The sequence below is a fragment of the Channa argus genome, chromosome 9, assembly GCF_033026475.1.
Source record: "Channa argus isolate prfri chromosome 9, Channa argus male v1.0, whole genome shotgun sequence".
NCBI classification, from domain to species: Eukaryota; Metazoa; Chordata; class Actinopteri; order Anabantiformes; family Channidae; genus Channa; species Channa argus.
The window spans coordinates 15,528,015-15,542,591 of NC_090205.1; the positions used below are offsets into that span (position 1 = coordinate 15,528,015).

At 38.3% G+C, this 14,577-nt stretch overlaps 2 protein-coding genes across 7 annotated transcripts in view; one reads left to right on the forward strand and one right to left on the reverse strand.

Annotated features, from left to right (window-relative positions):
• Positions 1–10,533, forward strand: part of stk39 (serine threonine kinase 39) — a 19,939-nt gene extending 9,406 nt beyond the window's left edge. For 2 of the 5 annotated variants that reach the window (XM_067515807.1, XM_067515812.1), the window contains 7 exons: positions 528–557; positions 875–931; positions 1,538–1,599; positions 6,482–6,534; positions 6,714–6,782; positions 7,014–7,078; positions 9,477–10,533. In XM_067515807.1, coding sequence (XP_067371908.1) covers positions 528–557; positions 875–931; positions 1,538–1,599; positions 6,482–6,534; positions 6,714–6,782; positions 7,014–7,078; positions 9,477–9,551 — 411 coding nt within the window. In that variant the 3' untranslated portion in view covers positions 9,552–10,533. The remainder of the gene's footprint in view (positions 1–527; positions 558–874; positions 932–1,537; positions 1,600–6,481; positions 6,535–6,713; positions 6,783–7,013; positions 7,079–9,476) is intronic. The other 3 variants (XM_067515808.1, XM_067515809.1, XM_067515810.1) reach the window with 3 other exon arrangements.
• Positions 10,534–11,253: 720 nt separating this feature from the next.
• The window catches only part of b3galt1b (UDP-Gal:betaGlcNAc beta 1,3-galactosyltransferase, polypeptide 1b), a 57,047-nt gene continuing 53,723 nt past the window's right edge, over positions 11,254–14,577 (reverse strand). The window contains exon 2 of one of the 2 annotated variants that reach the window (XM_067516413.1): positions 11,254–13,740. In XM_067516413.1, coding sequence (XP_067372514.1) covers positions 12,527–13,513 — 987 coding nt within the window. In that variant the 5' untranslated portion in view covers positions 13,514–13,740 and the 3' untranslated portion in view covers positions 11,254–12,526. The remainder of the gene's footprint in view (positions 13,741–14,577) is intronic. The other variant, XM_067516411.1, reaches the window with a different exon arrangement.

Below are 14,577 nucleotides of genomic sequence, written 5' to 3' on the forward strand. Positions count from 1 at the left end.
AGGAGTTTGTCATTATTGTTGCACCTGTAAATAAAACCCTTATGTAACTTCCCCTCTGTCTTTGACCCTGTACATTTCGTCCGTCCCTGATTAATTATTTTTTTTGGAAAACAGATGGCTTATCTCTGAAAGAGCCTGTCACGAGGTTGCTGTAATGAGGCATACGGTGGCTACAAGGATTTGAGGCAGGAGGATGTAGACAGCTAGGATCAAAGAGGCATTTGATAAAGATGTCCTGCTTTAATGCATGATGCAATTAATAATATGTTATCAAAACTAATAATATTATGATATAAGTTGTTGCAAGTATTATTTTTAGTTTTGTTTCGGCACTGTTGGGCCTATTAGTTTGCAGCAGGAAAAAATCAGGTTTGAAGAGACAGCGATAGATGTAGAGTATTTTAAAGTGGCAAGGTTGGTTATGACAGGTGTCAGTGAGGGGAAAAAAAACATTAAATCAATATTGTTGTGGTGTACATCATATCATCATATAAAAATGTTAATGTGTGTTTGATTTTCCCCTCCAGTCCCGAAGGATCAAAGATGAGGCCAAAGATGTAAGTTAGCTTTACCCCCCACACACTAATTTAACATATTGACTTGGTAATTGATACACAGGCTTTATCCTTTATGCTTCTGTACCATTTCATAACTTGGCAGAGGGACATTTTTGAAAAAGCAATTAAGCTCGTCCATTATGACATTTTATTTGATAGAAAATTTTATGTGATTTCACAGTTCTTCAAAATGTATTCAAAACAGTCAGGTTTTTTCACTTTTCAATGTTCTCTGTATAAGTATACTAGCTTGGCTTGATATATAACAAGGATGTAATAGCATTTGCACAATTATGCCTCTAATTTTTTCCTCCTAGAATGAGGAGAATGCCAACAATGTCCCTATTGAAGGGTTGTCTAGTCAGCATCCCCAGGTGAGGGATTCAGCAGCAGCACTAATTGGTTATGATTCACTGACCCTAATGCCACAGTGATTGTCAGTGTTTGCTTGCATGCACCTATGTGTGCTCATAGTGTCCTTCTATGTACGTCTGTCTGCAAGCAGCTGTAGATTGGCTTGTGACTGTGTACATTTGTGAATGTTGCTCACCTGGATGGATGCTCTCAGCAGTAATAACTCCGACTAAATGGCTGTCTGCCTGACACTGCCAGCTCAGTGGCGGGGTGTATTTCATCTAAAGAAACTCTGCCATTGTAACCCATTTTCTAAGGCTATTCTCATTTTGAAAATAAGCCAAAGCAGTTTGAGGTGTGGTCTTGTGCTCCTGTCAGAAATAAACTGATGGCTACTCAGCAGTCATCTCTTACCCAGGTATAAATGTTTTGTTGTACAAAGGACTCAATTCTAAGATATACTTGTGACGTCAACAGATCCTTGCACACTGCACCTCTGTATTGTTCCTTCTCTTTTCCAGTACAACTTTCCAGACAGTTTTCTGAAAACATAACCCATCTGTTCTTTTACTCTTATATCCTATATATGTTACCAGAACCATATTCTAATCTGTTGTCTTGTACAGGTTGAACCATACGACGAGACATCCTACATTCAAGGCGCTGTAAACATGGTATTACGACTAAGGTGAGACAGCCTTAGCTGTGTTTTTATTTATTTACTTTCTCTTTAGATACTTCTCTCCATCATATAATGATGCACAAAGCAATCTTCCGAAACGATTCATTTGCATCTCTAATGGCTGCACAGGCTTCAGAGGCGGTTTAGAAATCTCCCATGTTTCCCTGGAGTAAAAGCAGAAATTAAGAGCAGATTTACAATTGCTGCCACATTTTTCAATTCAACATTAAAGTGCAGGCTACTAATCGTCATTATGATTTCTGCCTGCTGCAGAGGGGGATTGCCATGGGTCCCTTTATCTCATTTTGTCTCACTGGTTGTGTCGTAGGGAGGGAGCATTACACTCCATTGGCTCTATGGCTGTGCTTCACAATCTGCTTTTCGCCCATAGATTGTTTGCACTTGCAGCACCCCTGCCTCCTGCTGTATTATTCTACACATTGCTGTTTATGAACATACTGAAATGAAAAAGTGGAAGCTTGAGACCTCGAATTGCATTGTAGACTAAACGGCTAAATTCAAAGAACTACATTTGCCACTCAGTGTTATAGAATCAGGAAGTACAAGGAGAATTATTTGAATTACACCTACATTATTTGTATATGGATCACATTTCCTGACTGTGGACATTTTAGGAGATGCTGGAACAGACAGACTGTAGTGCATATTTAGAAAGAGGTCCTCTAAGAGCCATTGCAGAGGGCACTCTTCATTGAACAGACATCTAAAGGTCTCTCCCTGGGCATCCAGCAAAGCAGCCATTTATTCTTGTTGTTACTAAACCAGCGGTCTGGGTACAACGGGGTACCGCTAACTGTTTGGTGGCTAGTAGAAAAAAGCTAGAGAAAAAAATAGAGAATGGTTTGATAGTTTGGGCTTTATTCTGTGGTTCAGTTTCACTATTTACACGTTTGCTCAATCTGTGGATTTTCTAGCTCAGACTGAACAAGTGTGGCTATCAGTTTGGTACATGTGAGCTTTCACTGTAGATTTTTTTAATGCTAAAATGCTCAAAACAGAGTTGTGCAACAAATTAATTAAAGTCCTGTACAGAGAAATGTATTCATTGTTTTATACGATCACAGCATTAGGCTGTCAGGTTGTCTCTGTAGTTTGTCAGCTAGAATATTCAGTTTTAGAGATTTAGATGTGCGATGGATGCAATCTTGAATGTAAACCTAATTTAATTTGTAAGACATCTAAGTGTTTCAAAAGTTCTTATACCCTGGTAGATTACTGAGACACTTCTCTTTACCCACTCGTTTGACACACTCTCCAAAGTGACATTGGCATGTGTTTTTTAGGTTTTTTTTAATTGATTTTTTTTTTAATAAAATATATACTTTTCAGAACATTGCATTCTATTTGATGCAGCAACAAGACCCAAGCAATGTTTTAGTAACATCAAGCCCCTGTGTTTAGAATTTAGTTTTAAATGCACAATGATAATCCAATTCTACAGCTCAGTAGCAGATGTTAGAGTTAGAATCAGTCTTTTTAAGAGGATTTTCCTTTATTTTGAATGATAAGAGAATATGTTCAGAGCAATGCTGAGTGAGGAATCATTCTTTGAGAGAAAATCGAACTAAATCCGACGTTTTTTTTCCTGGGAAGGATTTGGCCGTTTTTTTTTTTTGTTTGTTTGTTTTTAAGTGAATCAGCACAGAAGGTTGTAAGATGAGAGACTGCATTTATATTTTGTTTCATATTTACTTTGACTTTAACTTTGTTCATGGGTTTTAGGAGCAGAAAAAGAGATGAGCTGTATATGGCCTTCACAAATAGTATAAGGGTTTGAAATATTAGTGTAAAGCAGACAAATAGACAAACAGCAGACAAATTTTGCTGATGTAAATACAGGTAAATGTGCCAAATTGTAAACCTGTGTCTTGTCAAATGTCAAGTCATTTATGCTAACTTATGGGTATACTGGAAATTATTAATGGTAAAATGATATGAATGAAATACCATCTGAGAGATCTAAATAATCAGGTAATTGGTCTTCTCTCTTGAATAATGAGGGAGTTACAGCTGATTACCATGAGTTTATGGTAATGTGATCCCTCAGTGATGCAGTGATTGCAGTGATGGGGGAACAGCAGCAGCATGATTGGATTTTTGTCAACATTTTGCTTGGAACTCATTCAATCTTCTTCTTTTTTTTTCTTGCAATGGCATCGTGGTCTCCTGAGAATAGCATTGTCAGCAGTTTAAAGGGAAAGTAAAGACTTGCATAATATCACTTGGTGCAATGTCACTGGAACTCAAATGTCTAAAATAACACAGATAGACGTGAGTAAAAGCAGAAAAGTGTAAGTGTGGCTACTGAAACCTCTGTTAAATTTCAGGGAAAGATTGATATAGAGCTGCATATTTCTTTACATATGTGACATAAGGGCCATTAATCCATCACTGCTGTGGTTTTATTTGTTGTTCTTAGGAAGCTTCTTGAGAAGTTTATCTAAGAGCCTAGTTAAATTTTCACCTTATCTTTTGTTTTGTGTGAATCCTGGACCTAATCTTATATAAAGTATAAAGGTAATTAACTAAACTTTGTTTTTTCTGTGCATTTATTTATGTTCTCTGTTTTTTGTTTTGTTTTGTTTTTTTAGGGCATAACATAAACTCCATGAACTCTATTAACTGTTTGTTTATTAAAAAAACACTGCCCGCCTGTCAGTGTAACATGTAGAATAAACCTTTGTAGTCTCAGCATAGTAGGAGACCTGTTTGTGGGATGGATAGACAGATAGATTAACATTTTTCTCACCTACAAGTTGCTCTCTTGTCAATAACTTCTATGACAGCCAGCCGGGCTGAACCGTCACACGTTCAAAACATTTAAATAGATTTCTCTAGACATTGCCCTACTAGCCAGCATTATGGTTTAAAAAATAATGTGAAGCCTCAGTCTAAAAATCACAGACCTGTCTCTGGCAGCAGAGAGTCAGTCAAAATAATGTGACATAAACATGCCATTGTCAAGCGGGATTATACAGCCCTCACACATAACTTGCCCCAGAATGTGTCATGAAAACTCCTGTTGGAGCTAAAATGCTAATTTTAATGCTATTGTGGGAAGATTAAATCTACAAAGCAGCATTCAAGAAGCTTCTGCCATGTCTCACACATCGTGACAATCTTCAGTGTACTATATATGGCTCATCCCACATGATCTTGATGGAGTCAGACAAAAGTGCTTTGTAAACACCCACTGGGGTTTATATAGGGAGAAGGCTGATTTCAGGCACATTTTGTTAGCGCAGGGTCATGATCCTTCTGACGTACATGTTGCTTCAACAGCTTTGGCAATTTATTCTCTCTCCTTCCACTGCTGGGAATAGATTTGTGTATGTCCATCTGCCCCAGATGATTTTTTTCAGTTGATTCCTTTTTCAAATTTTCAAAAAGCTTTAAGTTAAGTTCATAGACAGCAAAGTGATCATAAATCTTCACCTGTAATATTTTATATAGTGTGTGTGTGTGTGTTGGAGTGGTTTCATCTAAAATGAAGGCTGTGTACTGGCTGTGTAATTTATTTTACAAGAGTACAAAGAAGTGTAATCTTTTCTTCTGTCACAAAAAATAAAAGCCAGATTTCTGATGCAAGTGATGCAAATGAATTCATGCTGTGCTGCAAAGAGGCTAAATGTGCATTTTATGAATGCAACCAAATAAGATGTATATAACATTTACCCTGTCCACTAGAGTTGAGGATGTGTGCCACTTCTAGGCTACATTTAAATAAATTACTGTCAATGAAAAAACATTAAATTATAATCAACACAGAATTTAATCAGTAGATCCAGTGATACTGTAAAAAAAATCAGATTCTTTTAATGTTTTCTCTTCCTCTATGGTTTTTTTTACTGTTTACACTGTTACAGTACCTTGACAATGTTCTGTATGGATCAACATAAATGTCTTTATCTTTCGGTCTGTTGTGGGTTTAGTCTGACTGCTCAGTGCTACCTTACCAACATCAAGAAACAGACAATTTAATTCAATTCAACTTTATTAATATAGCGCCAATTCATAACAAAGTCAACTCAAGGCACTTTACAGAATAAATTCAAGACTATGAAGATGTATAGAGAAAACCCAACAAATCCTCCTTGAGCAAGCCCTGGGCTACAGTGGAGAGGGAAAATCTCCCTTTAAATGAAGAAACCTCCAGCAGAACCAGGCTCAGGGTGGGCAGCCACCTGCCTTGACCGGTCGGGGTGAATGGAAAGTGAAGAGAGGAAAGACAAGAGCAAAAAAGCAACAACAAAATGTCCGACAGGTTGGTAGGACTGGAAAACACAGGTCTGAACCCGGGGACACCTGCAGAAAGAGACAGAGAAGGTGAAGGACAACTACGGGAGAAAGAACACACAAAGTTAATGTCATAAAGTGTTGACAAATAAAAGTGGGGGCAGAGGAGAGAAGGAAAGGAGCTCAGTGCATTGGGCCTTGGGTGCCTATAGCAGCATAACTATAACTAACTAAAAGCTTAATCAAAGAGTTAGCATTTATCAGTTTGAGAACCAGATGGTGTGATGTGCCTAAAGGTAGAGTGGGGGTTGGACTGACGTGGTGAGATGAACAAAAATGGTGCCCAAATTAATGGCAGTGTTGCAAATTGATACGTGTGAGGTGACGTGTGCGTGTACTATCGTTTCCCCCCCCCCCCACGTGGCCTGTGACCAGCTTGCCTAACTTATTATCACTTCTAGTTCACAGAAATCATTCTTATGTCTAGACACAGTCTTAGACTCCTGCTTATTTCCTAATGTTTTGCATTTCAGTCATGTCCCTGCACCATTTATAAGGGGGCTTTAAAAAATTTAAATCTGACATTTTGGGTACTAGATGAACTGTCACACCCACTTCTCTCTCCTTTCAGGAACTCTAGAAAGGAGCTGAATGACATTCGGTTTGAATTCACTCCGGGACGAGGTAGGAGCTCGGCCTAAATAGATTGAATGTGCTGTTCACAGCTTCCCATTACACCGACAACATGAATGGTTATTTGTGTAATGTACAAGGGCAGTGTTTTGTAAACTGGGTTTCTCATGACAATATCTAATTCATTAAATGATACTGCCCCAAAACTTGATATGTTCTTCTCTCACAAGACACAGCTGATGGTGTTTCCCAGGAATTGTTCTCCGCGGGTCTGGTCAACGGACATGATGTTGTTATTGGTATGTTATACATCTTTATTCTCATGCTGTCTGAATACAGACAAGCTCATTTACCATAAAACCTCATATAGAGTGAAGTGCTGTTATCAGGGAAGGCCTTTCATGTCATGTCCGAAAAAATACTATTTGTAAAATTGATTGCATCTGATTAAACATGTTGGATTACATCATACACTTCCATGTACTTGTTGTCATTTTAACATTATTTCCCTTATGGCCTCTCTGTTACAGTTGCTGCCAACCTTCAGAAAATTGTAGATGACCCAGCTACCTACAAAGTATTGACCTTTAGGCTGGTGAGTTTTAAGATGATTGATGGGTGAAGACGGCCTCATGGGTTTGTCGCGACCAACTGTGACTAGTGACTAAACAGCTTGTTGATGAAAGGTTCAGGGAGAAATGTGAGAGCTGGAGTTGTTATAAAGACCACCAACAAACCAAATGTCTTCATTATGAACCACCATCTGCCGCTGGTGGTTTTCCAATTAATGAGACAAAGAAATTGTTGAAGACTGTTGTGCTGGTGAAGGGGATTTAATACATTACGAAATGATTCATTCTACAAAAAAAAAGTACTGTATGCACGAAGCATTAATATGGTTTTTTATCAATCAAAATGAACATATAATTCTCTCAACTTGAGATCGTATTTGAATATAGAACATAATGTTCATCATAACATGGCATTTGTGCAGATGTCCCTGAACAGTATGTGTTCAAACTTTGCATTATTCTGAGCACTTTATAGGACATATGATTTGTATAGGTTTGTTATTATGGTGTGGGATGTAGTAGCTGCAAATTTGGCATTGAAATTAGTAAAGTAAAAAAAAAAGATTTATAACAAGTATAATAACCTTGTGCCACTGTGTCTGATCTCATCATATCCGGCATTAATAAAATACTGTAGGTCAAACCCAGTTTAAAAAAAAAAAAAAAGTTTCTTACTACCGGCTTAACTCTGTGATGTGCCTTGTTAAAACATTATTGAAATTGCTCAAAGCTGTTTGAGAGGACAGACTAATTACATGTTGCATGTGAGTCATCTTCGTATCAGAGAAACAGTAACAGTGGGGGAAAAGAATGATGGCTATCATGTCAGACCAAAACATGTAAATTATTTTTACTGAACTTTCTGTGCTTTCTGTCATGTTTGCCTTATCTGCAGCTGTTTCAGGTGAAAGAATTTCTGGAGAGTCAGATGAGGGCTGTGCTGGCACACTGCGAGCATACTCGCATTTCTATTATGTTAACCCTGCCCCAGTGCAGACAGTGTAAAATCCTCACAGAGGCTCAGTCTTCCCTTTCTAAATGATGAGTTATGAGTCCAGTGTCACAAAATCCCGGGAGGGAGAATAATTACCCTTTCTAGGGGAACAAATTCTAATATTTTAGGGAGACAGTTTATAGTGTGGGTGGCACTAGAGCGATTTTATGAATACTCTGGACAAGAGTTCACTGTACGAAGGGTGAGCTCACAAAAACTGATCTATTTTAAAAACAAGTCCATGTTGATCAGGAAGCTACAGCAAAGATGTCTCTCTGCGATCGAAGTTTGACTTACTGGAGGCCAACTTGTTAAGTTGCCCCTTCAGACCCTGGCTCTTCTTTTTATATGGTCTCTGTGAATAAGGTCTGAGCAGCCTAAATATTGGGGTTAAATGAGGTCCTGGAAGGTTAAATTTGCAAAATACATATTGTCACTGGGAGCTGTTCAGTTTAGTTATTAGACTAAAATGAAGAGCTTAGTAATAATACATCTACATGTTCAAAATCCTGTAGACACCAGATTGTGGTATGTGGATGCTTTAGCATTGCATCACCTCATTCCAAAACCATGAGCATTAAAAAGCTGCTATAATAGCCTCCACTCTTCTTGAAAATCTTTACATCAGATATAAAACCTGGCTGCAGGGATTTGCTCTCATTCAGCCAGGAAAGCATTAGCGAGGGAGGTCGGCTGCTGATGCTGGCCGATAAGGTCTGACTTGCACTCAGTGTGCCAATTCATCTCAAAGGTTTTGCATGGGGTTAATGACTAGGCTCTGTGTGGGCCCTTCCATGTTGCAAGTTCTTGCACAACAAACTTTGAAAACATGTCATGTTGCAAAAACTCTCGCCTCAAAGTTGAATGCACATCATTGAAAAGTATTATGCAGTAGGTTCACAATATATCTTAATGAGATTTCACTGGGGCAAATTTTAAGGTTTGTGACAAAGATAAAAGATTGTAGAGAGAGTTTGTGCCCACATACCTTTGGCCATATAGTATAATTGTTTTTTTATTCAATGTGTACAAACAGCAAAGAGACTGGGACTTGAAGTCTTTTATTTTTTATTTCATATAATCCTTCTGCATTCTTGTGAAGCTCTGATCTGAAATACTGCAGCACCACGGGCACGAATAGTGGCACTGTTAAAAACTGAACCGATTTTGGCCAGATGTTAGCATGTATGTATATGTAGCATGTAGCATGTATGTTAGCATTTATGTATAAAAAGTGTCACTTGTAGCAATGAATGAACCAACAGACTCTATGGTTGTCTTAATTTCTACAAAGCAGTTCAGTTGAAATGTATTTGTATACTACAATCCAGCACTTCTAGAGATTTTGCAGGATTAGTTTTGGTGTTAGAGAGGAGTTTCAGGAAGTTTACCCTGCTGACCTTCTCGATGTCTTCCTTCTTGCTCAGGCTTCCAGCTGTGATGACACAGAGATCCCAGACGAGGTGAAGTTGATCGGCTTTGCACAGCTCAGTCTTAGCTGATGCTCTCATGACGCCTGAAGCAGGTGAGACAGGGCAGACGGTTCAGGGCAGACAGACTGAGGAACACATTGCCACTTTCTGCAACATCTTTGCCGGCACCCTCCCCTGAAAACCCACTCTTCCCTTCTCCCTCACTCCTTTTCACCTCGTCTGAGGCCAAGCTGTGCCACCACCCCACCTACACCACCTTAGCACAGAATTCCCTGCTCACTGCCCTTAAAACATTCCACCGTCCACTGCACAGGTCACGATCAGGGTACAGCCCAGGAACCTAAAAATGTCCTCAGGTGGTGAAAGAAGGTGATTAAGTTGTAGCTTTGAATGTTATTTAATTTTTGTTTTACTCACTGTTATTTTACTTCACATTACCTCTTTGTTCAACAAAGCTCTCATTATTTATTGAGATGAAAAAAGTACTTATGTTTTTTGGGGGGGTTTTGTCTCGCTGTTTTGTTGCCATGTCACAAACCCACTTATTTCTGATGTCTATTGGAGATCTGTGTAGGATTTGGTTAACTTTGCGGGGAAAAGCACATTTTTATAATAACACAATGAATGTCTAAAAGAGAGTGAATTTTTTTTTTCTGTGTCAAGATTTGTTTTACATTGAGATGAAGGGAGCCATTTGCTTGAGTGTGCAGAGAAAAACAAAACAAGAGACCTGGATGCTACTGTGTATAATTTGCTGCTCTCCACAGTGTTAATGCTTCAAATGCTAGAGGTGCCTTGTTGATTTTTGTGCCTAAGAAAAAGTAGTCAGTGAGTGAAACCACACAAAGAGGAGAATGTACTGATTTCCATTTCACAAATGTATTACTCCGGCAATGACACAATTCAAGTATCTTAATGTGACAAGCTACATTGCACTTTTGGGTTGAGCGTGTGTGTGTGAAGGCCATGAGCAGATGCTTAGCCCCTGGAGACAAGTTGTGTGCTTTTATCGCCCGACAAATAAAACCTAACAGAACCTGTACTCATGTAATCCACTCTGGGTAATGTGTTTTCAAATGCCAGGCTTATAGACAAAACCACAGTTACATTTTCTTGCTTTGTCCTTCTGCACTATAAGAGATTTTTTCCCCAAAATATAGCAGTTTCAAAAATGCACTGTGTGAAATATGAGAATTACGCCATAAGACATCTGTAAAAGAGGCGACAAGCTATTTACTTGTCCAAACAAATCCGGTAGCTCTAAATTATTTTAAGTATTGAGGTGATAAATATTAACTTTTACTAAATTCTTTATTTTACGAAGTAATTTATTGTGTTTTCTATGTACAGTATGTGTACCATTTCAACATATTACCCATGTTCCCTCTGTAATCAGCCGATGTCAACTTTCTGATGAGGTGCAACAAATAAAGAATTGCTATTATTTGAAAAATTGTGTGCAGTGGTTATTACAATTTTATGAAATGTAGCAACATTTGTAAAGTCACCAGAATGGACTTGTGTAAACGTCTGCTGTGAGACTGTAATTTTATGTAGTAACTACTTTGTTTGGGAAATTGAGTGTTGAATTCATAAGAAATAATATACATAAATAAACCCTGTGTGTATTTATTTATATTAGTGGTGATTTAACGTTGATTTGCTAACAAATGCAAACAATCCACTAATAAATGTTAACTAAGCCTCTGTTAATCCATAACTGAGGGAACTGAGAAAAGGCAACAAGTAAAAGCAGTAATATAACTTTAATTATTCAAGTATTTGTTTTTTAATATAAAAAACGTACAATATATAACAACAACCCCCTTATGGGATAGATGCTTTCACAGTAAATGTCACATTAGCTTATAATACTACAAAATGTCTGAAAAAAACATTTTGCCATGATGTCATTAGCAGTGTTTCAGTAACCACTGATATGCGGAATACATCTGATAATACATCCAGCCTTTAAAAGCTACAGTTTAACTCATACCTGCACAACATGAAACTGTGATTCTCTTGATCTGTGGGTGAGTTGATGAGCTGAAATAGCTGCTGATGTACAGCATACATCACCTAGGGCAGCTGTGGTAATGAGGAGTTCAAAGCTGAGACTCCCAATTACATCAAGTATAAACGTTTAAAAGTGAGAAAACTAAAACAAGACTTTTCCAGAGAGAAGAGCAGTAAAATTATGACAATATGTAAACAAAGATATCAGACAAATTCTTAGTAAAAGAGCATTGAGTGAATTCAGCTGTGTAGTGAGAAAACTGAGAAATGCTCATTATATTCCAACATTGTCTGTTTGGAGATTGATATCAGCTCTATTTTTGCTTTGTGTTCATAGGAATGACTGAAAAAGGGAGAGAACCATGAGAGTAGAAGTTTTACAGTATCTTGACAAAATTGCTAAGGTACGTTTGTTATTTTCATTGTTTAGGAGCTGTCCTTTCATTTATAAATGATACTTAAAGCATGTATATTATATAGATGTAATGGAGTCATTTAAACTGTTGATTCATGCGCAGAAATTGTATCTTGACCTGCACCTTGCAGAAGGCTCAGGGAGCTGAATCAGCCACAGCAGAGCAGGTAAAGGTTCAGTGTGTTGCTCATTTTGCCCAAGTGCCCTTCAGCAGTGGAAAAGGTCGTCAGTGAACCAAAGCCCGTGCCAGTTTGACCAATGCTCAATGCTGATTGACTTAATGCTTTTAAAAGAAAAGGCTGCTTTAACTGGACCTGGAATACATGAACAAAATTACTTTCAATAACAACCCCACATTTTCATTATGCATGAGAATACACGCTTTACAAGCTCCATGCATTCATTAACAATCATGAGATGTAATCAGCAGAAATAGACAGAGATGGATGCTAATGAAAACATCTGTCATGAAATAGAGACTTGCATCAGCCTTCAATATTTTTACATTAATCAGTGTGCAGCTAATGAAGTTTGAAAAGGAAAAAAAGGGCAAAAAAAATCATAATCATAAACAATTCAATAATAGGTTGTTGTTCAGTGTTTCACTTGTCCTCTAACATCTCAGGTGCTTCTTGCTGGACATGTCATTCCAAATGCGGTGCATCTCCTCTGGGGAGATCTGGTGGACGGTGATAACCCGTCTGTATCTACACAGACTGTAGGCCATTTTCCAGTGATTAAAACCACTGTTCTGATAAGGGTGTATACCCAGCTTATGCAAACACAGTCCCACATACACATCCTCCAGGTGCAACAGTCTTGTGTGTAATGAAGTCTTGTAGATTAGCTCAGCTACATCTGCAGAGAACACGTAGCCTGTGCCCGAGCAAAAAGGTGGGTATTTACTGTCAGGATACAAGTCTCTGGGCATGTACCACTTACTGCGCATATCCCTTATGGGACCACCATTGATCACGTAGCCTGTGAAGTATCTTCTTCTTGGCTTGGTGGTGGGTTTCAGGAGCTTGTAGATCAGATTGTCCATGTTGACAAAGATGTCGCTGTCTGTCTTCATGATATACTGCGCTTTAGGGCAGAAGGTGGCCACCCAGCGCATGCCCATCATCGTCTTCAGAGTAAGATTGTGATAGGAATCAATAAAGTTCTCCACCACAATGTCATGAAAGATCTGACTCTCCTGCTCAACCATTTGGTTGAGGACTAAGTCCGTGTTCCTCCCCAGCAGAAAGATGGTGAGGATGTGGATGTCACTAAAGGTGCTCTCATCACCCCAGGTCTCCCGGATGGCTTGCCGGGCATCGAACTCCTTGTGTGTGGTGCTGATGAGGATGACCAGGAAGGGAGTGACGCTTTCGCACTTCTTAGGCTCATTGATGACAAATTCAAAGGCATGTGGATTGAGAGGGCGAGTGCGGATGTTGGTGAAAGTGATGTTTTTGTGGGTTTTTACAGTCTTCCGTATAGGCACAGACATGTGTCCAACATAGGTGGATGCTGGACGAGATATACTCAGGTACCACAGAGCACTCGCCCAGCAGACCACTGTCAACAGGTATAAGCATGAAACTTTTGAAGGCATTATGCTACATTTAGGTGTATTTTGATGAGTTGGATCTTATAAGGCTTTTCTTCCATTAGCAATGTTTCACCCAGTGAGGCAGCATAAAGCTGCTCCAGTGTACAGTTTGACATTAATTGTCAGTAATGGATTACTTTAGAGAGAAGTGATGCTGTTTGCGTTTTAATGCAAAACACTTTGTGTACGTCCAATTTCTCGTGGTGACACTGCTGCTCCTTCATTTACATCTGAAAGAGAAAGAGAAAGAAATGGTCCATTAATATAAAAATATACACATCAGACAGGGGCTAAAATCTGTTTTTGAAAACTAATGCAGTGTTTTAATATCCAATAAAGTCAGCAGTGTCTCATATAGGAATAAACATCACAGTATAAACTTTTCCATTAGCGAAACTAACTACAAGACAAACATGCATCAAAAATATCATTTGTCGAAAATCATTGTAACACAATGTCGAAAAAATCTGCTAAGTGAATCTAGCTTCAGAAAGAAAGGAAATTGATAGGCTATCTAATAATTTACATCACTATATGAAAAAGACTATCAGCCAACTAGAAAAAGAGACATTTATATTAGTGCTGAGTTACTGTTATTTTTCTTTGGTAACAAATATTGAGATGTAAGGATTTTACGGTCACAACAGACCTTACATACTTTATGATTTCCACATTTTTGGGTTTATTTTGCTCAAATGATAAGCAACACTGAATATTTAATGGTTATGATCCAGTCATAATGAAGCTCAGTTTAATAAAAAACCAGTGAAGCACAGTAACAACACAGTGATGTCATGCTGTTGGATTCACAGAGCACTGCAAAAAGCCTAAGCTGAATATTGTTTTTCTGACAATTGTTTTCAGTAAATAGACGTCTGCTGTTGTTGAAAAACTATTAAAAACACATCAATGAGTCATTTGCTGTAGTTGTTGACGTGTTTGTTCTTCCTGAAAAAAATAAAAATAAAAAAGACCTTCAAAAGCCAAGGATGTCCATCACTTTACACATCTTGAAAATGTCAACTGTGTATGCGTGTGATCTCATTCTGTTGACTAGCTTCCTTTAT